This window comes from Falco punctatus (genome assembly GCF_963210335.1).
Source record: "Falco punctatus genome assembly, chromosome: 1".
Classification (NCBI taxonomy): domain Eukaryota; kingdom Metazoa; phylum Chordata; class Aves; order Falconiformes; family Falconidae; genus Falco; species Falco punctatus.
The window spans coordinates 108,749,844-108,773,969 of record NC_137580.1 but is presented as its reverse complement, the minus strand read 5'-3'; the positions used below and the strand labels follow the sequence as shown (position 1 = coordinate 108,773,969).

The 24,126-nt window shown below is 49.1% G+C and overlaps 1 protein-coding gene across 16 annotated transcripts; it reads right to left on the bottom strand.

Moving 5' to 3' along the window:
* Positions 1-216: 216 nt before the first annotated feature.
* On the bottom strand, positions 217-22,246 carry P2RX5 (purinergic receptor P2X 5). Of its 16 annotated transcripts, XM_080383755.1 has the most exons (15): positions 22,126-22,246; positions 20,352-20,472; positions 14,678-14,759; positions 12,161-12,311; positions 10,119-10,187; positions 8,920-9,039; positions 7,865-7,940; positions 6,948-7,028; positions 6,364-6,404; positions 5,969-6,208; positions 5,010-5,146; positions 4,639-4,732; positions 4,086-4,151; positions 3,665-3,747; positions 217-3,231 (listed from the first exon to the last, which is right to left on the bottom strand). In XM_080383755.1, exons 2-15 carry the CDS (start codon positions 20,389-20,391, stop codon positions 3,156-3,158), a joined length of 1,356 nt encoding a protein of 451 aa, XP_080239881.1. In that variant the 5' UTR covers positions 20,392-20,472; positions 22,126-22,246; the 3' UTR covers positions 217-3,155. The 16 variants fall into 16 exon arrangements, with proteins under 16 accessions (XP_080239881.1, XP_080239882.1, XP_080239872.1 ...); XM_080383756.1 differs by lacking the exons at positions 6,364-6,404; positions 20,352-20,472; positions 22,126-22,246 and adding exons at positions 7,415-7,511; positions 15,270-15,356 and having other exon boundaries at positions 5,969-6,107; XM_080383746.1 differs by lacking the exons at positions 20,352-20,472; positions 22,126-22,246 and adding an exon at positions 15,270-15,356.
* Positions 22,247-24,126: the final 1,880 nt, after the last annotated feature.

Sequence of the window (24,126 nt, the reverse complement as noted above, 5' to 3'; positions counted from 1 at the left end):
ATGCCTCCCATGAATATTTGTTTGGTGGGTAAGGAATAACTTCCATCCCTAACGGCACAGCCATGGGGTTTGGTTAACGTGGCCCCTTGTATCCTTTGCATTTTAAGACACACCAGTTAATCCCCTCGAGATTTGCTGCCTGTCCCTACACGCAAACGCCAGTAAAAGCAATGTGTAATGCAGCACTCTGAAAAAGAATTCACTGACACAGGGAAATACTGCGCAGTAACATGTAATTAACTGTATGTAAAGATTCGGTACAGAAATGTATTTGAGTTGCAAACATTATCTTCCGCAGTTGTTACATACACGCTGTCAGCAAGTTACACTGTCATGGATGCTCCTCGCTGGCGTACACAGTGGTCGTTAAGCAATGCTCTCGCAAGTCAGACGCTTTGCTCCTTTTTAGTACAGTTGTATCCCGTGAAATGTAGACAGCCGGGTAAGTGCAGCGTCTTATTCCCTGCCAGCTTGGTCTGCACTGAACACACTCAGCCTGCTGGCATTTTCTGTGATTGAACAGTACTTTGCTGTGGTTCCATATGCCTCTGGCAGGAACAGAAGGGCAAATTCAACTACCTGCTGTACAGGTAACAGCTTTGCTATAGATCGGCTTTGCAAACCTAGTGTTCGGTTGACTTGCTTAGCGCAAGTATGTTTTCACAAAGAGGTGATATCTGCAACCTAAAACCCACGCTAAACAGAAACGCCATGGCGAACATTGTCCTAAAGTGACAAATTTTATTGCTGTACATTAAACACAAGGAGGCGGGGGGGAAAAATCAAACCTAAAGAAAAAGGAATCTGGTTATGTTTTATTAGCAGCAGCGGTTGTAGGAATTGTGTTAAACAGGTGGTATAAGGAGGGGAAATATTCTAGGGGATTTTGAGGGCCTGAAGACTTAAACTCAGGAAACAGCTTTGGTCGTCTACCAAGAGGATGGTGCTTTGTTAAGTTGAAACACTGGTTTCAGTAGAGCACGGTCAGCTTTACACGTTACGATGAGCTACTTGGGCTCTGTGAGCTGGGGCTTGGCCTGATGTCACATGTGGGGTTCACTATCTAGAAATTATTCAAACAGAATTAAGCTCTGACAGTCAAAAGCCTGTGCTGTTGCAGCGGCACGATAATTCTGACAGGCCTGACTAGTGCAGTTATGTGCATCTTTACTCATGTTTGCCGAGAGGAGAGACGTGTGGCATGAAGAGAGGCAGCATGGGATGTGATTGTAGCAGAGGTACACAGCTTATCCTCACATTATTTTAAGTCCACTGTTTAATTCTATTTTCTATCTAAACGTTTGACTCGGTAACTCACTTGCATCTGAACAGAAGCAGCAGGAGTGGATGAGACTGGGTGGGGGTTGCTCTCAATGGCTGGATTCGAAGTTTGCCACTGCTAACAAGGGTGAATTTTAATTTAGAGTCAACCCGTACCTCAGAGTAACCACCCTGCAGCAGTTAGAGCACAGGTGAGTGCAGCTCGCTGTCCTGTTTGTGCGCAACACTTGGTGACAGCAGCTCCCTGCAGCACCACCCTCTATGGCTGCCCAAGCACTAGGCAAGGGCGCTGCAGCAGGAGTCCTTTAAATCCGCATATTCAAAGCGTGCACAGGAACAACCTTTAGCATGACAACTTCTGATCCATGACAGTGTGGCAGCATCTACAGAATACTGCTCGGTTTGTACCAAGCTGCGGTGTCAAAGCTTTCAATGAAGCAGGCTGATTTATTCACCTGCTGTCTTTCAGGAGCTGGTGAGATGGTTCCTGTCAGCTCAGGCAAATGCAAACTTGCAACGATGACGTTCCGTAAGCACTTTTCTCTCCTGATATTAGTTACATCCCCACATGAGCAGAAATTCACAAAGTGGCCTGCAGTGATCTTGCTTCTCTACTGAGAAACAAAGCGGCCCTCATTTCTTGGAAGTTACCGGAGTGCTGAAGTAGCATACATCTGTCTTCTAAACTTTTCCTCCTGTTGGTGTATTTGGCAGAACCTGGAAAAATCCGTTTCACCTGACAGAGGTCCCCTTCCCAGCCTCTGCAGTACTGTTCAGGGTGCTACAAGAAACAGCAGAAGGATGAAGTGTGCTGCCCAGCTTTCTCCCCACCACAAGCAAGGGGTAAGTTACGCAGGAAGGACAGTCCCCAGCAAATGAAACCAGCCACGGAACAAAGGAGGAGGGAGAACCTGAGACTGTCCCTGTGCAGATACTGCCAGTACCATGTCGCTTTTCAGTGCATTAACACCTTTTTCCCTCCACTGTCAGCCACAAAACCATCTCCCTGCCTCGCTTCAGAAATCTTCCTGCCGGCTGTTACCTGTGCTGGGCTCAAGTGTTGGTTCCCTGGGCCAGCTACAGCCAGAGCCGGTGGGTAGTGGGTGAGGTAGCTGGGACCCAGTGGCTGAACTGACGCTCCGTTCAGAGCTGCAGCAGGACATTCTGTTCCTGAGATGAGCTGAGCACCTTGTTGCAGCTGTTGCAAAGGCTTTGCCCAGAGGAGCACCGTTTCTAGCGCTATCGTTGCACAGCCCCCGCAGTAAGAGTAATGGCCCCCACTGACACAGGCCCGGCTGGCACGGGCGCTGGAGGACAACGAGCCCCTTCCCCTCCTGGCTCTGAGAGCCGCTAACTGCTGCCTTTCGTTGCGCTTGCCGACAAGAGCAGTCCTGCTGCTTTACATCTAAAGCTGCACGTAACACAAGCGAGAGCTGGAAGCGGTGGCCACAAGCCAGGGGAGCAGGAGACAGGTTGAACATCAGCCTTGGCACTTCTTGGAGTGCCAGTGATGTTTTGCATCATGGCTCTTCTGCACATGGAAGCAAAGCGCAGCCACAGGATAACGCTGGCTACCAACGTAGGTACACATACATCTACCAGTAGATACAAAAACATTCATTTGGTGCCTTCTTTTTCCTTTTATAAAATCCTTTTATAAATCCATAGTGACGACACACTGTTGCAAGCTCAGGATACCAGAGAATCTCTCAGGGAAAGAAGGGCGGTCTTTAAAGGACTTTTTTTCCCCTGGGTATCCTGATAATAGACAGCAGACCTGATCTGGGGTATCTCCACCTCCCAGTGCTGGTGTGATTTCACACCTGCATGGTTTTCCTGGGACACACGTCCAGCTGGCAGACCCATCACTGTGCCTAGAGCCCACCGAGCTGGTCGGGGCTCTGATTCCCGTTCAGCGTAGGGCTAGATAACGATTTCCTGGAACTGGACCTGAGGAAACAAGCAAAGGTGATGGGCAAGGCGAGCAGCCTCTTTTTGTTTCAGGAAGCAACATGGGCAAGAGGTTCCCAGCCAGGCCTGCCCACCCCACCACAAAGGCTGTCACCCTCCGTACAGCTGAAGCCCCAGGTCTCAGTTCCACGAGGCTCTGGAGCCCTTGGAGCTGCCCCAGTTCCACCCCCAGCCATTACAGACCGACAGTGCAAGGCCATTTACAGTGCGACCATGACACAGCAGCTTCCTAACTGCAGCAAGGGATCGCAGAGGGAGGGAGGAGCTTGTAAACTCACTTGGAGGAATATAATTTCCTGGAATTGGCCTTTGTTTGCCATCAATGTTTACTGTGTTCCCGTATCTCCTTCTGCTTCTGTTAGTCATAACAATAAAACCATTATATTTAAATGCAAAAGCCAAGCCCACTTACTTTACTTCCTCATACTTCTTCCCTCGATAAAAGTTACTCTTTTTAATCAGATACAGCAGCACCAGGTCACAAAAGAAAGCTCCCTGCAAAGAGAAACAACTTGTGTTTTATCTTTAGAGTAGAAGAGGAAGTGTTCTGGTCTAATTAGCAATCAGCATTAATTAAAGAAGAATAACTTGTAGGAGCTCTATTTTCCTTCACATTCCATGTAATCTCAGGGGTATTTTGACTACCCCTTAGTACTAATGTACTAAGGTACATTAACAAGGGCCTTTAAGCCAGGACACAGACACCTGACTGCCCAGAGCAGCAAAAACTCTGCTCGAGAAGATACAAACTAGCTGTCCTGCTTTATCCTCACATCAGCTAAATGAGGGATGGGGGTCCCAGCGTGTTACTTTAAGAAAACACATTCACTTACCGCTCCCATGAGAGCAAGCCCCGAACCAACATTGATAATGGTGGGAATGATGTTAAATTTCCCTGCCTAAAAGAAAAAAAGTCGTGAGGTACTCTGTGAAAGCAGCAGTCAAGAAACGCGCTTAACGGTGTGGTACAACACAGGGAAGCTGCTCGTGCCCGTGACCATGTTTTGTTAGCAACAGGCAGGCGCAGCCCCAGAAGGTTTGCAGTGGACAGTCTGGGAGGCCAGAGGTCTGTGTCTGCAATCCAACTGTCCATGGCTGCGTTCCTGGGCTTGCACCACCCCTGGCTTAGGCTTCTTTTTTCTGGGGCATAGTTACTTCTGTCAGACTTCACACGAGCCTGCTTTTAGGTAGAAGAGATGCTGACTTACGTGCACTCCAGGTCATCTTTCTTACACAGCTAGCTCCACATGGATGAATGGCAAGAGCCCTTTCCTACGCCAAGCCAGGGAGGCTGTTCTTATCCCAGAGCTGCCTTCTCACTGAGAAATGCCCCTTGCCCCCTTTTTTTCTCTGCAGGCTCCGAAGTATTCTGGCCTGGGTCCTCACCTTGCCATTCACCATCACATCAAAGCGGATTCCATATGCTTTAATGAGTGTCCGGTAGTCAACCCCCTCAGCATCCCGGTAATATTTGGCGAACCTGGAATACAACAATGCTGATTTTAACTCCATCATCTGCCCCCTACACACAAGAACCCATCTGAAGTCACCTATCTCGTCACACAGATCCGTTCCCTTATCAAAACCAGCTTTAGCTTGCCACGAGCATGACTTCCACCCTCCCCTCCTCTCCAAGCAGTGCACCTGGCTGGGGCCGTGCCTGGCACAGTCCCGTACGATTTCACTGCCAACCTCCAGCGCCCACGAGCCAAACCAGCCCAGCTGCAGCACTGCACTGGGTTCTCCTCTTCACCTACCTGAAGTTGTACCCAGAAGAGACGGACTTTTCTGCAAACTTGTTATCCAGCCGGCTAAAAGAATAGTGAGGATTACATTCAGAAGGGGCTTTATCAAGATCACAGTTCCATTCAATCTGAATTCCTATCACACCACCCTTAACGAAAGAGAGAGACAGTGTGAGTTTTTTAAACTTAATTCAATTAATGCGTCTTCAGATCTGTCAGATCCTTGGGCAAGTTTTCCCCAGGGATGCGAACAGCTGCACTTCTGGTCACAGACACGAGCACACAAACTTCTGGATGGGCTAAATTCATGCTTAGGATATTAATCACATTACTCTACCCACAACCCTAGCTTTCCCTATGCTGGTATCCTAGGTGGAGGTTTCTCATCCCAGGGCACTGATTTCGTTAATTTAGGTGGCTGTAACCTACTTCAGTGGAGATGATGCTCTTTTATGCGGGGATGAAGTTCACAAGTGCAGAAGCCAGCACAAAGCCTGCCCTCTGCTCGCCCTGCGCTTCTCGGGATGCCTCAGGCTGGCTCCATCTTCCCCACTGTGCTCTGCACACCGGGTCGCAGCCTGCCTGGCACTGAGCCCCAGGACTCCACGCAGAAACGTGTCTGTCCAGGGAAGCCTCCTGGGGTGTGCTCTGAGCAGAGGAGCCCCACTGGCCTTCCAGATTCCTGGGTTTAAATCGGTGGTGTACTAACATTGAAATTAAACAAAAAAATCCTGCTGGCAGGGCAGCGGTTTGGGAATAACAGACAACTGACTGAGCATGTCTTCCAGAGGACCCACATCCCCCTGTCTCCCATGCCCTGGGGACAGGATAAATGGGACCGGCTTGACTTTAAGCACCAGCATCTCTCCACTGCAGAGTTCCTCAGGCAGTCACCAGTGGCTCTCCTCATAGCCACCCAGCGAGCGGTACAGCTGGCTGGGAACACACCTGAGCCCGAGGGGCACTCCTACCTCCAAGGCCATTTCCTGGAAGTCGCTCCCAGCCCACTGCACGATGTTCCCCAGGGTGAAGATGGGGCAGTAGGGATGCTCCTTGCTGTAGTAGCAGCTCTTCAGGTAGGACTCATTGTTGGTGGCCAGCACGTTCATCCTGCACATAGGGAAGAGGGAAATCCACCTGGTCTCCCTCTTTGCTTGCCTGCACAGCCTACGCCTCCCAGACTGCAGAGACAGAAGACTCCTCCAACACCCCTTGTGCACAACAGAAATGGTACCTTGTCACCAGCCTTGTCGCCCTGTGAGCCTCTCTACTGCTGGCCTAGGAAAAGCAGTCTGCCCACGCAAAAACAACCTCCAGGCCAGACAGGGACTAGGCCAGCTGAATCTGGGCTCAAGAAAGGACTCACAAGGAGCAGGTTGCCAGAGTGCTCCAGGGCCACCTGGTTTTCTCAAGAAAAAAAAAAAAAAAAGATGCTAGAAATGTCTAGCTGAGCCTGGGAGAATAGCAAAACCACACTCCTTTCTACACATATTTGTTTTGTTCATATGTAGCAGCAAATGCAAACAAATATTTTTTAACTTGCATTTTCCCAGCCTTGTCCAGGCACCTTCATTTTTAGAAAAGAGGAGGAATATCTGGGAGCAGAAGCAGCTCAGGAACCTGACTATGCACTGGCTGGCGGACAGATGCATCTGCCCTAGGAGCTCTGGTGCATCCCATGCTGTAGGAGCCATCGCAGACCAAATCTGGTGAAGGACAGGCTTATCCCAGTTGCTCTCTGAGGAGCTCCCAGCCCTCATTACCTCCTTGCTGCTGCACAGCCTGAAGCCAAAGGCCTCCTCCCCCCCACCCCCCCACCCCCCCCCACGCCTCAGAAGAGCGAACACCATCTGCCCATCCCAGCCCTCAGGCAGAAGCACAGTGGAGCAAACTGAGGTTACTGGTGCTGTGATGCAGAGGACAGAGGGATCTCCAAGCACCTGCACTTACTTGGAGAACTTAAACTTGGGGAAGTGGATTGAGTTCTTGATGTAAACAGTGAAGTTTTCTGCACTGCCGAGAAGTGGTTTCCTGGAAAAGAAGAGTTTGTTATCTGTTTTACATTTGTGCCCTGCCCACTTGCTAGAGCTTGAATTGCCATTTTAGAAACAGCTAGGTTTCACCGCGGGGCACTAGGCCAGCCACGCTGCTTTCCCCACACTGCCAGCAAGGAGTTGGCGGGGAGCGCGCAGGATGAGGGACAGCCCTGAGCACTGGAAACAGCCCTGGGACAGCCAGTGAGCAAAGCAGGGGGGAGCAGGGGGCCTGTCCTGCCAGGGGGCCATGCCGAGCTCCCTCCTGCACTTGAACAGCCAGCATTCAAGCAAGCGTCCAAGCAGAAGGAACCCAGGAACCATCTTGAGTAACATGCAAGCCAAGCAACCCAAGCTTGGAAATAGCATAGGATGGCCACGTACTTGGGCTTGGACCTTTTCTCCACTGGGCACCAGGCCAGTATCTCACAAGTCCCTCTGATGCTGTCCCCGTCTTTCACACAACGGCCAGTTTTAACCCCTGCAGCACAGACATCACCAAAAAGGTCACACAGAGCAGCCACCTCCTCTCCTTGCCTACAGGGCACGTGAAAATCAGATGCTTTTCACTGCCACCCTAAGCCCTCCTCCCTGCTGTGAAAGGGCCTCTCAGCTGGAACAACCAATCTCTTGTTGCTTCTCCGAGCAGCCCGGGGTGCTCTGGCCCAGCCACCACAGAGCTGTAAGCAAGGCAATCATCTTAATAAAAGACAGTAAAGAAAAGAAAGTCCTTGCCGCTCTCTGTGATCAGAGATATCTTGAGCCGTAACCAGGCTGATGCCTCTGAAGCAACATGACTCTACCACAGTGCAGGAGGAGGGACCCTTCTCTTACCATTGCCAGCCACCACTGCTTTCCCTGCCAGGCAGTCCTCGTCCTTGTAGCACAGGGCGTTGGGGATGCTGATGCTCTGTGAAGTGAAAGAGGGCAGAAGTGAGACCGGTGACAGGACATGGGACTCAGAGGGGTAAGAAAGAGCTGCTGATGTGGGGTGAGCTCTCTGTAGGATGGTGAATAGTTTAAACGTGCAGCTGAAGTGGTAACCGTAGGTTGTGCAAATAGCTCAGCGGTATCACACCACCAGCGACACCATGGCTCAGCTACAGCGCCCTGCTTTTGGGCTCTGCTCAGTCTGGAGAGGGACGGGCTGGGGAAAAACCCTGACACCACGGAGCACTCACCAAAAACAGGCAGGAGCCCACAGTACTTCACCTGAAGAGATAACCCCACCTTTGAGTTCAGCTGCAAGCTCTCCGAGCCCCAGGTTACCCCCCTCTCGGCTGCACGGCCGGCTAACGCAGCCACTAGAGGACAGCCGTGTCCTGAACCAGCACGCTGCGCTCGCCGCCCGGCTATATGGAAAATTAATTTCTGCTGCATGAAGACAACACTGCCTGGATAGCCAGCGTCCTCCCCCAGGCTCCATCCCATTCTGAAACACAGAGGACAATTCAACACAACACAGAAAGAACTTGTGCCTCTGGTCCATCAGGCACGTTCTGGAAGGTACTAAGCACCCTCCCATGTCCTGAAGGTAGCGAAAGCCTGAATGTCCAGCTCTTCCCACGATGGAAAACTCTTAGAAAGTCCCCTCTACCTGTAACTAGGCTGAGTCACCTCAAAGTTGTTCTCCCATGGCTTCTTGTGACCCTGAGCAATCACTGCTCTGGTCTTATCCCCAGCTGGGCAATGTCCAACACCTTCAACTAAAGCCAGCAAAACTCCTCTACATGATCAGTGCCTCTGGAAATTAAGGCAGCTGAATCTCCCAGGTTTGCAGTAACCAGCCTGATTTTCACAACTGCGATACTACACTACAGAAAAAAAAACGTTCGCTTTTCATCCTTCCTGTAGTCGTTGCTCCCCAGGTGTCCTCTGTCAGTTCTTACCCCCAGTTTTGTAGGGGTCTGGGGGCCAAGGGGCTCAGTTCTTCCTACCTCAGGACACGTGGCTTGCCTCTGGTTTGGGGTCACAATCAGATTCGTCATGACAAAGAAGACATTTTCACCCTAGAATAAACAAAGTAAGGCAGGAAGAGTTAGAAAACCTGATTTACTCTTAAAGTACCTGTTAGAAGGAGGCTGCAGCTCTGCAGAACAGCAACGCCTCCCTCCCTCCTGATGCTCTTCAGGCTGAGATACAACAGCACTCTGTGTCTGGATACTTGTTTGGACGAGGTCGGTGGGTCTCTGACTTAAGGGGTTCTGCTTGCTGGCTGCTGGGCATGCACTTGTCCTCCTTTTCCATAAGGACATGGTGCCTGATCAGGGATCAAAGGCGCTGTCCCACTGCCGAGCCAAGGTGTTTGTTCTGAGCCAGGGTCAGGCTGGCCGCCCCAGCTGTGCTGCTACAAGCCCAGCTCGTGGAGCAAGGCAGCAGGGCACAGTGCAGGAGCAGACTTAGGGCGACACTGTGGACGTGATAAAACAAAACAAAGAATTTCTAGCACAGCTGTAATAGAGAGCATACAGATCCCTTTATCAAGCTGTCGGGATGACTGTCTGAGACATGTAAGGTGAGACTTGACTGCATTTTCATCCCTAAAGTCCTTATTTCTAGCAAAGTAGTGTTTCCTCTGTATTTAGGCAAAGCCACAGTATGCACGGCTGACTCCCATTTTGGTGCCTTCCTTTCTTTGCACATTTATAGATTCCATTTGGTCCCTTCCCTGCATTCACCAAGAAGTTAGAACAGTTAACTTTTGCCCTTAATGGTTTCCCCTTAACAACCAACCACCAAAGGAAACCACAGGGAAAACAAGCCTGAAGGCAGTTCTACAGTCAATGAGAAGGGAGAGAAAGCAGCTTACCATGGCACTGTGGGTGGAGGCTGGTTCCCCACTCAGAAATGAAATCAATGTCAAAATAAACCACGTGCTTCTACCATTTCTGCTCCATACCGCGTGCACGTGGGCAAGGGAGGAGGGTCAGCACCAAGCAGCAAGTACAGAAACACGGGTTGTCTCCTGACAGCCCCCCAGCACTGGGGAGCCTGACCCTCACTGTGCCGAGGGGGCACACATAACCATCAGAGCCAGCCCACGGTCCTGGCGTGAGGCACGGCAGCCCTGGGACAAAAAAACCCTCACCCACAACAGGAACCAGCAGTGTGTCCAGCCCCGCCGTGTGTCACACCGGCTGTGTGCGTGAGCAGGCACCTGGTGATAAAACACATGAGCAGGAGCAAGCTCGGGAGCCCTGACCCCACAAGGCTGCTCTGAACCACAGCAGGAAACAAGACATTTCTGCAAACCTGTTGGAGAACAAGCCCAAGAAAGCAACAAGATTCACCAGGTGAATCCCTGCCCTATATTAAGCTTAATCCCCAAGTGCCACTGGTTCACCCTGTCCAAGGGCATTCGCAGCCCTCAGAGTGAATTTCAGCACACTGAGTACATGCTGTTTGTTCCGGAGTCTCTCAGAAAACCCCTTCCAACACACAGCCCTGCCTGTTGCAGGCAAAACCCAGAGATCTCCAGTTTCCATCCATGAGAACAGAGCTCAGTGCTCTCGCAGTCGCCTGGCTCGCTCTCCTTCCCTCGCTGTGCTTCGCATGGGGTGCATTTATCCCACGCTCCACCAGCACCCTGGGACATTGCTACACCTGCCCCAGCAGGAGGGACAGTCAGTCAGCAGCTGCACTGGTGGGCTCAGGATTGCTGCCCACTGCTCTGGGGAGGAGAAAGGGTTTCTCCCAGCCCTCACTGCCTCCTGCTCCGCTAGCCAGGTCTCTCCGTGCAAACCAGCCCACCCAGACCCAGCAGGACAACGCAGGACTCTTCCTCCACAGTGAAATGAGACAGATTACACAGCAGCTAGCCAAGCAAGTCACTTAATGTGCTGGTAGCAGGTGTTCAGATACTCCTAAAAACCCAAGCAGAATGCATTTCATGGCTGAGCCGAGACATTCAGCAGACAAACAGTAATCAGCACATGGAGCAGGAAACCTTGTGAGATGTCTACATTTGCACCCCCAGCTTGCTCAGTTGAAGTTGCTGAGCTTCGCTGTGAGCCCCGGGTCTAACATCACCGTGGTTGCTGAAGGCTGATGCACACCAGAGCAGACTGCAGTAATGCTGGATTTAATGTTGTAGCCTTATTACACAGTCTCATTTGGCTTCATGATGCCATACCCCAGACATCTGCGTTGCAGAGCACAGCAACAGAGGCAGAGCTGGCTATCTTTACTCAGCACAGCACACTACAAGGCCTCCCAGTAAGCCAACAGCCAATAACAGGGCCATTGAGTCACAGGAGAAACATCTGACCAGTTAAAATACAGGTCAGCATCACCATTTCATTTCTGGGTGTGCACACCAGCCACCTGCTAAGTGTCCCAGGGCTTCCACACAGCTTGAACAAGAGGCACCGCAAGCACCTGCCTGGCTTCCTGCTGCACAGCACACGTCAGCCTGGGACTGAGGCTTTGCACTGGAATTGGTGGAGATACAGAGCACAGATCCACAGGTCTGAGTAAGAGTGGGCTGCAGCAGGAGGAATGTGAAATGTTATTCTTTGTACAGACAAGTAAATTGTTCAATTTACAGCTTTCTGCCCCATCAGCACAGGGGCACGATTTTCCCCTCGCACCTTTCCATGCACACGGTGGATGCTGGCAGGGAAAGCACAAACAGCCCCTGGTGAGCACAGCTCGGCAACTTCCAGCCTGGTGCTGGGCCACGTCTGCTGCCAGCTTCTCCCCTTAAGCATCAGCCATCTCACCTCGCCCAAGTGAGGGAAGCAGCAAGGCACATTTAGCCGGACACATTTCAAGCAACCCTCAACTGCACCACATTTTCTTTCCATCTCCCCCGCCCATGCCTGCCCCAGCCCAGGAACAGAGGCAAGCAGATACTTTGCTCAGCTGAGCAGTCCCACCGAAGTCCACAGGACTTCTGCTTGCAAGGTTCTGCTTGCCAAGTATCACAGACCTTTGCAAGAGAGACAAGGCTGCTTTGATATTTGCTGAAAGGACCTAAGAGAAGGCACAGCATTGCTTTCTTGTAGCCCACCTCCTGCTTATTCACAGGAAGGACCTGGATATGTCACTTCAGCCCTTCCACCAGTGACCACGCTGAAGGATGTCTTTCTAGCTGAACAGCAGAGAGAACAGCAGCGGGGTGATGCCAACCTGCGGAGGGATGACGTAGTCTGCAACATCCCACAGCCTCTCCCCCAGCTCCGAGGTGTTGGTGAAGGCTACCCCTTTCAGCTTGGTGATGACAGAGCTCTGGAGGGACGTGTCTGTGTCCTGATAGCCTTTCTTGACAACAAACACCCACCTGTGAAGAACACATCAGGTGGCAGCATTAGCAAGTGGGGTGAGGGAACAAGTTAACCAGAGAAGATTTACACCAGGGCCAAACACCATTCAAGGGCAAATCAAAGCATGCCAATGACACCAAGCTCTCTGCAACTACTACTGCAAGTTTATTCTAAACTCTCTGACATAAGCTGTGCTTACCTACAGCACTGGAGAAAAAGTCAGGACCAAGATCCCCCATGCAGGGAAAGGTGTAATAACTGCTCACGGGGTAAGAAAAGCTAAAGCCTCCACCTCCCTGTCCTGTGCTACGCTCAGCAACCTCAGTGGGAAGAGGGGAGGGAAGGGCTCTGTCTTCCTCAAGATGAAAAATAATATCAGCTTTTGCAAGTTGCAGTGAAGCGTGGTTGGCTTCACAAATACGCAACTGACTCCCACTTTCGCAGCCTGCCATTAGGTTACTGGTCCAGCAACAGACCACGGCTGGGGAGATGCAACTCCTGCAGGTCACCTGAGTATTACTACCAGCAACCTGTAGGGAATCCTCTCAGATGGAGACAGGATCTTTTGTAAGCCAGCGCGATGGTAACAAACCTGACTGCACTCTGGCCTCTGCGCTGGGCTTCAGGCTTCTCACTGGCACACCTGGAAGGGCTGCTGCCTCGCTAAGCAGTCCAGGGAAAAGCTTTGCTTACTTCTTCCCACTGGAAGCAGCAAGAGCTTTGTATCACTAGGTGAAAACCTCTCTGGCATAAACAAAATGCTTCCAGCTTCCCCGCAATACTGCCCAAGTCACCTGCCAAGACAACAAATCACCCAGACCCTTGAAGAAGCTACGGGTGCTGGGGCAGGTTTTGGCAGAGGGATGCAGGCTGCATCTGCTGGCACAGCTCCCCTTTGCAGCCCGCTGACCTGGAGTGCACTACTGAAACAGAAAATGCACTACAGAAAGCGAAAGCATCCATCTCGGCTGAGCAGCACTGATAAATGCTGCCCTTCACCTGCTACTGGTGATAAACCTGACTAATTTCCCACCACTGTGAAGTTTCCTACTTTCCCGTTTTCCCTGAGAACACTCTTCTTCTCTCCCAGGAAGGCTCAAAAGCAGACCCTTACATTTTCTGCAGTGAATTGGGGAAAAAATGGCAGCTGCTTGCAAGAAACAATCCAGAGGTGTTTGATGATCAGGTGATCACAATCCCCAAGCCAGCCTCTAAGCAGGTACAAGGGGTACATAATCAAGCAGTCATCAGACTAACACTAACCATGTCTGCAATAAGCTGTAAGCCCCCAGCCACAAAGCAGTCACTGCAGGCACCATCAGTGACAGTGCCAAAGGTGTGCAGAGGCAATAGATGCCTAGTGAAGAAAACAGCCGGTCTCTGAACGCTCACACAGTCACCGGTCATGCTTATCCCTCTGGGATGGGAGATATGTCCTCAGCAATGTTATCTACAGGATTCCTCCTCTAGCAGCTAATACATGCCAGACCACTGAGACTTCATTTCTGCCGTCCTAACTAACACAGGCTCTGGAACTGTACCTCTTTCTATAAATAAACCCAGCACATAAAAATGACTCTGCTATATTTAATCAGTGAAAACATGAGGTGTGAGAAAGGTGAAGGGACTCAGTACAGAGAGTGAGGGGAAAGAATTATGAATCACATTCTGAAAAGCCTCAGAAACTCAGGAAGCAATGACACAGACAGCACATAGGCTGGATAATTCCAGGTCTGAGCCTGCAAGCTGCAAGGAGTATTGCTGTGCTCATTACATGTCAGTGTGACCAGCCTCTTGCAGAACTGGGCCTTTTCTGGGAAGTGCTCTGGCTATCATCTCCATGCCAACTCACCCTGCTCCAAAATAAATGCATGGCAGCTGACATTTGTGCTGCCTCAGCCTCCTCAATCCCCGCTGCTGCAGCCCACTCCAGCAAAGAAATCTGCCGCTTTGTGCTGGGTTCGCTCCCCTTCAGGCTCGAGCATGTCACGCAGACAACCCAGGTTTGTCCCAGGGCAACCATGGCCATAAATGCTATCCTTCCTAATGAGTCAGGTATTGAGGTTTGGCACTATGCCCACCAAATACAGAAATAAAGGCGTAAATAATGCAGTACAAAGCCATAGTGCCGTTTGATCTATTTTTAACCCGACCTTAATCTGGAAGGTAGAACTAAATCTAGAAATCCCTAGCAGGTGAAAAATCAGATATAATCTATTAGACATTATAAAATCTAGCTGTATAAACAAGTATAACTAGCTGCATTCGAATCCTAAGGCACAGCAAGCTGTCACTGTACACTGAGTATCCTACATTCATCTTCATCACAACACAGCAAGCAAACACAACCGCAGCAGTACGTGAAACGCAGGGTGATTCTTACCCCACCAGGTACGCCAGGATGGAGAGCTGCACCACTCGATAGAGAACCCCCACCTTCTTGTTCTTCGCAATGACGTATTTCTCTGTTTTGTAATCAAAAAGCGATAGAAATAAAGCCTTCCAAGCCACCTGCCCCATGCTCCCAGCTTGCTCCGTACCCGCGGCTGGAGCTGCAGCAGCTCACATTAACCACACATGCTCTGCACGGCAAACTGACACACCAGCCCCTTCAGAGCAAGAGGCTGATCTCCTCCCTCCCGGCAGCTGCTCTCAGGTCACAAACCAGCAGCTGCACTAGCACCAGAGCCTGCCTTAGCTACCTCCCTGCTAATTCATCCTCTGGGGAAGCCCCCACCTCAGTTTTGCCCCCAGGCTTCATTTCTCCCCTCTCAGTCACAAAACATTTATAATGAAACATGTTATAGCCTGAAGTCATGTTACAGCATCCAAGGTGACAGAGCTAGAGTCTCTGTCAAGTATGAAAGCCTTTCTTCAGCCTTTACGTGATGGCAAAGCACCTGGTTAAATTTTTCATTTCTTATGCATTTGTGTGAGCAATGAAAACTTGGGTCCCTACCAGCTGTCCAAAATACCTGCCTGTCTACTATATCTTCCCAACTTAAAAAAACAGACAATCCAACTTAAGAAACTAACAAATAAATTCTGCATGTGGTTAAGGGATTAATCACCATCACATCTCACTCAAATGCACAGCAAGTGCTGAGCTAGGCACATATAGATGCCAAACATACAGTCTGATGCAATACAGAAGGGAGAGGAACAGTTTAACTTTCACCGAGATAAGAGTTGTTTATTAGCCTGTAGTGCAAGAGATAACTCCCACTATAACAGAGACATTGCACATGCAAGGACATGAAAACACCATCACTTAAACCAAGAAGAGCGGACACTGTCTTCTGGCTCAGGAGGGAACGAAACGAGCTCCGAGATGGAAAATGAAGTAAGCCTGGATCTTCCAGCAGCCTGGCTAAAAGAGCTAATGTACCTCACCAAGAGGAGATCCAGCAGCAAGCTGGGATCCAAACTGGAGTGTGCCCTTCCCAGTGGGATCCTGTACTTGTGCACTGCCAGGAGATGCCTCCCAGGGGGTTCTTCTGGGGTGGGACTGCCCATAGGCTCTAACAGAGACATGAGGTGGTGTGTCAGTGCATAAAGCACAGGGTTTACTGTGTTCATGCATGAGCACCCAAATAGCTCACACCTGAGCACCCACAGTTAGCTCACAGGGCTTTGTCTTGAGATTACACGGACTGCAGCTGTGATACAGGCTCAAACACAGGTCAAGAGAGTGGGTCACGCTATGGAGGCAGTGCAGAGGTGGTCCAGCACACGCACCTCTGCCCACGCAACTCTCTCGCCAGGGAGAATCATTCTCAAGACCTCGGGTTTTATGAAAATTGCATCCTTCATCCTCCTTAAATTCTGTTTTATGGATGTTTAAATGGATGGATCAGATCTAATGTGACAAGGTTGCTCGAAATCACAAGAGAATCACAAACAGTGTATTAACAAATGAAACACTATCCTCAAAATACCTCCTTTTGTCCCTCATCCCACAACCATCCCCAGAGTTTCCTTCTGCAAAGTGGAAAAAAACCCCATTTCTCCAGCAACTGCAAAAGTAGAACAGAAATCTGCCTGTGGCCTCCTTTTAACCCAGCAGCTGCTGCAGTGCCCAGCTCCAGCACCACGGCTGGTGGCCATTTCTGCACGTGGTTCTTCCACGCGGGGCCCCTGGTGTGACGGGCAGGCTGCTGAGCGAGCTCCCACCTCCCGTGCAGCCCCTGTCTGCTCCACCGCTTGGACCCAAGATGTGGGAGCCCCTGGGGCTCAGGGTTAGCCCCAGTCCTGCTCCCAAACTGTGCAGCCTGCCTTCAGCCTTAGCACAAGCCAAGGGCTGGTCTAGCTCACCTCTCCCACTGCCCTCGACCCTCCCTTACCCTATTTGTGTATCCAACGTGGGCAGCCCCTCTTTATCTCCCAAAACATGTTGGCTGCTCCCCAAGCCTGTCCTGGAGCCCTCCTTCTCACTCAAGCACCTGTTACGGATCCATTACTCCTAAAACAGTATTTGTCCATTGTCCCCCACCCCTGCCTCATCAGATGCCTACAGACCAGACAGTGGCTAATCCCAGTCTCAAAGATCCTCTGTGTGGAAGCCTGAAGCACAAATAAAAAGCTTTAAAACATATAATAACCAAAGCAGACAAAAACCTCCAGGAAAACATGCTCCTGCAGGGAGGAAGGAGACCATGGGGTCCATGAAACCAGAAACAAGTAAGGAAGAAGGTAGGCTCTGCCCATCTTCCCTTGCCACTGCCCAGACCCCAAAGCCAAGTGGTTTAGCGCTGGGGCTGGGCACAGGGAGACTGACCTAGCCTCAGGAACATGTCTCTATGGAGACAGGAGCATCCTAAAGGAGCCACCACCTGATCTTCTGCCCAAATTGCTCCTAGGTGAGACACTTTGCTAGGGTAAGCAGCTGGGTGACAGCTAAGCACCACTTCTGATGGTGGGTCTGGTCCCACCAGAACACCACCTGCATGCCCCGGCCCTGCTGGAACTGTGCCAGGGACAGGACCCAGCAGCGGGTATATCCCACATCCCAGGACTGCCTCCACCATTGCTCCTACCACACGAAGGACACCCAAGCTCACAAAGTATCAGCAGAGACAAATCAGCCCTTGGTGTCTGGAGACACCCCCACCTTCCTCATCTTTCTGGGTGACTGCACAGCCTAAAATCGGACCAAGACACTTGCCAGCAGTTAAACAGAATGTTACCAACTGGCCTGGTTTTACATAGTAGCACAGACACAGGGCTGCTGTGAGTTTTTGTAATTATTTTCCAGGTCAATTAATGTGAGAAAGGATTGACACAAGCTGGAAAAAAAACCCCGTTCCTTAAGAGTGAGAAATGTTCCTGCTATAGGTGTGACCTGAAGATGTCAGCCAGGTTTGATCACTTAAAAAAAAAAAAAAAAAAAAAAAAAGATGTAAAACATAACTTTCCTTAGGGTTTTTTTGAGCCATCAAGTAGAATCACAGTTGCAATACTTGTTTTTGAATAAGAAGTTTCAATTTGTATCAAATGTACCTCAGAATATCCTGACTACTGCTCAGCACAGGCTAGATTTGTGCTGACAACACTGTTTCTGGCATGCCTTTACTGATATTGTTGTTACCACCTTCTAGTTTTCACCACCTTATTTTTTTTCTTGCTGGAACTTGAGATTACTGGTGTGTTCCTGAGTGTCTGTGGGTTGTCCAAACATAAGCAGTTACATTCACGGGGATGGGGGTAAGTAACTAACAAAATCTAATCAGAATCAGTTAAAGACAAAAAACCAGTAGTTTCTCTTAGTCCTTCTCAAGGGACTGAGGCTGCATCTCTTCTGCAAGGTATCTTGAATTTCCCATGGAAAAAACAAATTCTGCTCCTTTCCCATGAGGGTTATTTGCTCAGTCTGGAAATTCTCACAGGAAGGATTTCTCCTCCAGTACTGAAACTCTCCCTTTCTCTTCTTTTTATTCCTGGCATGTTACACCTACACTCAATTCCTCATGCCGTTTCCCGTAATTGCCTTCTCATTATTCACACGTAGTCACAGAACACAGTCCCTGTCTGCCCAGACTGCTCTTCATCTACATTTCCATCCACCCGTCAGTAGCTCTTTGCTGTTAAGCCGCCCCACTGCTGAACTCAGCCCAGTCACGAGCCTCTAAATGCCACGTAAAGGGACTGTGGAAAAAAAACTTAGTCCCCTGCCCTGGCACAGTGGCATCTGAAACACAGCGAGGTCACATCTGTCTCTCTGCGGTATTGTAACACAGAAACATTTCAAGATCAGCCCAACACTATCTTTCAATTGCACCCAAAAGAGACCACGTGTTTTCCAAGCAATGGCAGGCAGTTCTGGCCAGCACAGATGTGAACTCACAAGTGACTGCCCCAGGTGCCCGTTGTAGGCACTTGCCTTGTTTGCTTCCAGTTCCAAACAATCACCCCCGGGCATTAATTCTCCCAGTGATCCCCACCCCACCCTTTACTGAGCTACCCAGTGCGACAGAAGACGTCCACTCCCTGAGACACGAGGGCTGACTCAACATGCCGAGGTATTTCTGAAGCACTGGAAATGCTCCTGCAGCAAATGCTTGAGTGATGCAGATGCATCATCTTATAGAAATAGGCACCAGACCAGCTACAGAAATAGAAAGGAGACAAGGAGCAGAGGATGTAAATAGGAGATAAACTATTTTGGCAAGGAAACAAACAGTGGAAATGGCAGAGGTCAGCTCTCCCTATCACTGTTTTTTCCTCACAATATTATACTTGTAGGTCAACATCTAAAAAAGAAAAAACAAGGTGAAGGAGCTGAACAGGTTAAGAGAGGAAGTTGCTTTTAAACCACATCTCATGCACAGAGAAACTCACGATGGATTTGGATGCAAGAACAAAGAAATAGGTGTGCAGCCTGCAGTGAAAAATGCTTTGTTCAGCTTCTTTTCTAATCTTCACTGTGACTTTGCGGTGTAAATAAGAAGTGGGTTGCCACTTGCTAATGAAAACCTGACAAAAATCAGCCTCAGTATTTGTCCTCCTAACTAATACCACTGCATACCCAGCCACAATGGAAATCTTCCTTGCAGAAGCTATTAGAAAAACATTCAGCCATTTTTGCCTAGAAAGGGAATCTGCAGAAAGAGTCTTTCTGTCATTATCCACAGGAGCATCCAAATCTGTCTGCAGAAGTGAGAAATGGAAGCGTGCTGAAGTTCCACCAGAATATATTCTCTCTTTGATTCAGCTTATCATTTCCAAGAGTCATTTTCAGCTTTTGAATGCATTCCACGTTGCCCCCCCAAGTCTTGAATCTCCTATACAGTGTGCTGGAGGTCTCGTTATCATTAGCCAGAGTGTTTATCCACTTCTCTCCCCCAACCCAAGAAGGTAAAGTCCTTGAGGAAGAGGATCAGAGAAGAAAGAAAAATACTGCACATCTAATGAAACAAATCCATCGTGCCCTTTCTGTGAGGGAGCTGGCACTGAATCAGATAACAGAAATTAAATAAAAATGCACATAAAACATTGCTAAGAGATTGAGTGCAATGATAGCTGAAACAGCAGCATTACACAGTGCTGTACTGCAATGTTTTCACCTTCTAAAGCCAGCCGATAAAAGCATCGAGGATTAAGAGGAGAATGTTAAATCAAAGCCTGAAAGCTGAACGGTTTTAATAAAATGTGTATTCATATTAACCACTGACTCAAAGGTGAAACCCCGCTCTTGAATATACCTGACAAATCAGTCTTTTACTTCTTTACCAACATATGTCATTCCTGACCTGGAAAGGCATGAAACTGGTCCTGCCTTGATAGCTCTATCAGAGCTCACCTTGCTGCAAGTGCTAAGGAGGCACTTTCATTCCTTTTCTTCACCTTTGTCACACAAACAGTTAGAAAGTCCAGACTGAGACCTCCCCCCCTTCCTCCCTGGCATTGCCAGCTGGGAACTCTTTCCAGCCATAGGAAAAGATACATGCTGCTCAGGCTTGATCCCCAGAGGAAAAGGTTTCCTGAGCAGCACCCTCAGCCTGGACCTGACCTTGCCTCAGCTTTGCAGGCTGGTGATGCTCTAAGCCAATACACGTTACCGCTGGCAAGAGGCTGATGTCTCCCAGCTGTGCTGCACATACTGGAGCTGGTTTAGCCAAGCTGGCAGAGAGTCAAAGCAACCTGCTTGCAGCAGCGCAGCTCCATTCCAGCTCATTCACCCTGTTACAAGAGACAGGAAATTTCTCTTTTGAGCAGCAATTCAATTAGCCTCCAAATAAAGCTTCCCCAACAGGCTCTCAAGCCCAGCAAAGCACTCCATGGCTCCTATCTGATGCTCTTATGTCAGCACCCTGCACTTAATAATGAAGAACTACTTAATGCCCTTTTCCTGATAAGCTTGCTCGAGCGTTGGACTTCCACTTCACTTTCTCCTGCTAACCACCAGGCCACTGCACTCCCACAGTTCGACGCATGAACTATCAGCTTCTGAACACGCAGAGGGAATTATAACTCAAGGCTTGTGAATTTTCCTGGCATGAGAGAATGATATAAGCAGCTGGTATCACTCCTGATTAAAATAGCATTGCAAAATGCATCCTGTCCTCCCCTTCAAGGACACAATTAAAAAGCTATCTCAGATACATCAGCCCTTGTCAGTCACCGCCTACCTTCACGCCTCCTACTCCTTGGTCATATCACTGCAAAAATAGCCAGGATCTAACAGGCCAAACTCACCTGCCAGAAGCTAATATCCAAACGTGGACTGATGGAGCCAAGCCTGACCCAGAGCTAAGACAGTTGATGGGGACAGATGATAAGCACCAGTCAATGGGTAGAGAACAACCCTGGGCTAGCAGCAGCATTGAGAGTCATCCCTCCCCAGCAGAGCAAGACAAAGGTAGAACAACAAGTCCCCCCAGCCTAACAAGCGGTGTTGCGAGAACAGACCCGAATGGACAAGAGTTTAGGACATAATCCATACTGGTCTGTATTTCCTAGTGAAGAGCAGAGACACCCTGTCTCCCCCAGGAAGCTGTGGGTCTGCAGACACTCTGCCACCTTTGGTGATGCATAGACCACGAATGACTCTTACAGCTCAGAGGCCTCTAGGACACCTGCAGCAGCTACTCTGTCTATGACACCTGGACACCAAAGAGCCTGCCAATACATTAGCCTGGCTGGGGTCAGGTGCTAAATGACTCGTTCAGAGTCATTAGACGAGTCTTTTGTCGTTCAGGGGGATGACATAGCTGTGCCGCTGCCAGAGTGCACAGAAGTCAGAGCCACACAGCAAGACCACAAATGTTGACAAGGCTTGTGCACAGGGGATTTTATTAAAAAATGCAGACTGCAAATAAATTTAGAAGCAGACACAGCAAGGCTGCCATGGAAACAGCACAAAACCCCAGCTGTGGTTTGGATGACTGAGTCTTGGCAGTCTTGGCTAATCCCTTAAGTGCCATCCAATTACTGCAAATGTGTTTGGCACCTACTATAGGAATTGCAAAGAATTAAATGGTCGGATGGCACTCATCGGAAATTACAAGTCACAGAACCCTGTAATGCATTTGAGAAAAAAAACATCTAAAAAGGAAAACAGCATTACCCACTTCAAGAGCTGACCTCCTTGAGAGTCACAGGGGACAAGAAAAAGGATCCAAGTAATGAGGAAACTTAATTCAGAGAAAAAAACAGAAAAAAAGGAGAGAAAGAGGGAGAATACTAAGACTGGCTGAAGGAGCCGAGTTTGTTTAGCCTTGAAAAAACTCTCATTGCAACTCCTTATTCTTAGCACAGCTTCCACAATTAACACTTCTTCCCTTAGGAAAGTAATGAAAAGACCACAAACAGCTTTTGTGTGCCCAGACTTACCAAGTATGAGCTGACTGTAGAGACCTCCAGGTGCTTCAGAACAGGCAGGACTTCAGTGTGAAACAGAGAAGGTCTGGGAGGGAGGACGGGCAGAAAGACCACAACTGCTGGTATATTCCAGTCCCTTTACTGACAGTTGTCCACATGGTCGCTCAGTGCGAGACCTGTCTAGAACACTGAAAAAAGCAGACAACACATTTCCTGCCCCTAAAAAGATCCAGCAGGCCCTGAAACTTAAAAATAAATTAGTGAATGAAAAAGGAACCTTTGAAAAAGCATCTTCCTCATAATGCCACCACCTCAGTCACTACCGTGCACAGCTGCTCCTCTGGAGCAGCTTTTTTTCTTTCTTGCCTGAAGCTCTTCAAAGGGATGCTCCTCATCAGCCCAGCATATTCTGCTTCCCCTGTACTTCATTTCTTCCACACAGGGACAGGCTAAGAAGAACAACTTTGTAACAGCTCTGCCAAAATCCAGACTGAGCAACTGGGAGCAGCCCCAGTGACCTGGGGAAGGGTACAGCAAAATGCCTAAAACTGCCTTCAGCCAGCAAGTGCAATACAGTCAGGCTTCTCTTGCAAAAATGTATTTTTGAAGAAGATGCAATTAAAAATGCTTAAAAAAAAAAAAGAGGATTTACACAAAGGGGGGTGACAGTAAAGTAATTCAGATCAGAAAAAGCACATTTTTTTTCCAACCAAATAGTACAGAGTTGTCATGACAAAAGACCTGGTTCAGGCAGGAATACCCTTTCTGAGCTCTCATCTGCAAAGTCTCATTTCCTCAACCCCTGGCACTTGTAAGCAGATTTGGAGTGACTTACTCTCTGTAGCTGCAAGGAATCTTACAACCAGTTGAGGAGAACGGAGAAAGAAATTCGAGCCAGAATGGCTGCAGCTGCTGACAACTGGATACCAGTGTGGGATCTCTGCATCTCTCTCTCACACTGCTGAGAGTCACACAAGGGCCCTATATTACTCAAAACAATATTGCACCGTGGCACCTCTTACTTTTGCCCTAGGCAGGCTGCCCAGTGTGCCTAGCACCTTTAACTTCTGGCTGTCCGGCAGCCAAATTTAGAGCTAGGACACACCCAGGCTTGCACAGCCTGCAGGGTGCCCAGCCCAGCAGGAGGTGATCTCTGTAACAGCCCTGAAAAAATGCATTACCGCTACCTGGGTACCAGGCAGAAATTTTACAAGGAAACTTCCATAAAGGCCATGGTTTGTCTGTTAACTTTAGTTTTCCATCAGGCAATACTGGTTAAGCCAAAGGAGACAGGAACTGCTTTGTCTTCTTAAGGTCTGACTGAAAAATATCTTTGTTTTACCTACTGCTGTGTGTAAAGATGTATTTGATTTGTGGAGTTTATGCTTAACCAAACAGAGCAGAAATAAAAAATCTACACAATTAGGGACAGAGAAAGCCAAAGAGAGGATTAGTACCAACTGTCTGTACTTGTCCTCCTTTGGAAACAGCAGACACCTGGGGGGGGCCTGAGATCATTTCATTGCTCAGGAAAGAAAACACCTGGTACTGGCTAAAGCCAGCCACAGGCTCTGGCTAGGCACCTTCTTTCCCCTGACCCTGTAAATTGTAGTTCCTGATAATCTGCAGCTGATAAACTGAGATTGTTCACAACTCACCCTACTTTGTGGTATACATCGAGCAGGGAGAATGGCAGCACTGTAGCTCGCTGTTCTGCTCTGCCCTTGCTCCAAGTGTGGTGAACCATGCTTGCTTGGGCAAGCATCTTCTGATAAAGGAGGAGCCTGTCAGAGTAGGCAATGAGGTCTGTGAGACAAGTTTTCATTTGTGACCAAATCAGGATTTGAAAGCAACTGAAAATGAGAAATTAGAAATAAGATTGTGAGGTACAAAAGCTAATCTTTTTCATAATGTTCAAATGTTCTGCAAAGCACTTCAAAACAAGACTTGAGAGGTTACACTACAATGCTGAGAATAGCTCAAAATGTAAGACTGAAGTTTTACAACAGTAAG

Excerpts from the sequence above, each read along its gene's own strand:
- P2RX5 (XM_080383746.1), bottom strand. The coding sequence starts at position 15,345 with ATGCAGAATTTATTTGTTAGTTTCTTAAGTTGGATTGTCTGTTTTTTT. Across the intron at positions 12,312-14,677 it reads ATCCTGGCGTACCTGGTGGG|GTGGGTGTTTGTTGTCAAGA; the intron begins GTAAGAATCACC and ends TGTTCTTCACAG. Across the intron at positions 3,748-4,085 it reads GGCTTGCTCTCATGGGAGCG|GGAGCTTTCTTTTGTGACCT; the intron begins GTAAGTGAATGT and ends TTCTCTTTGCAG.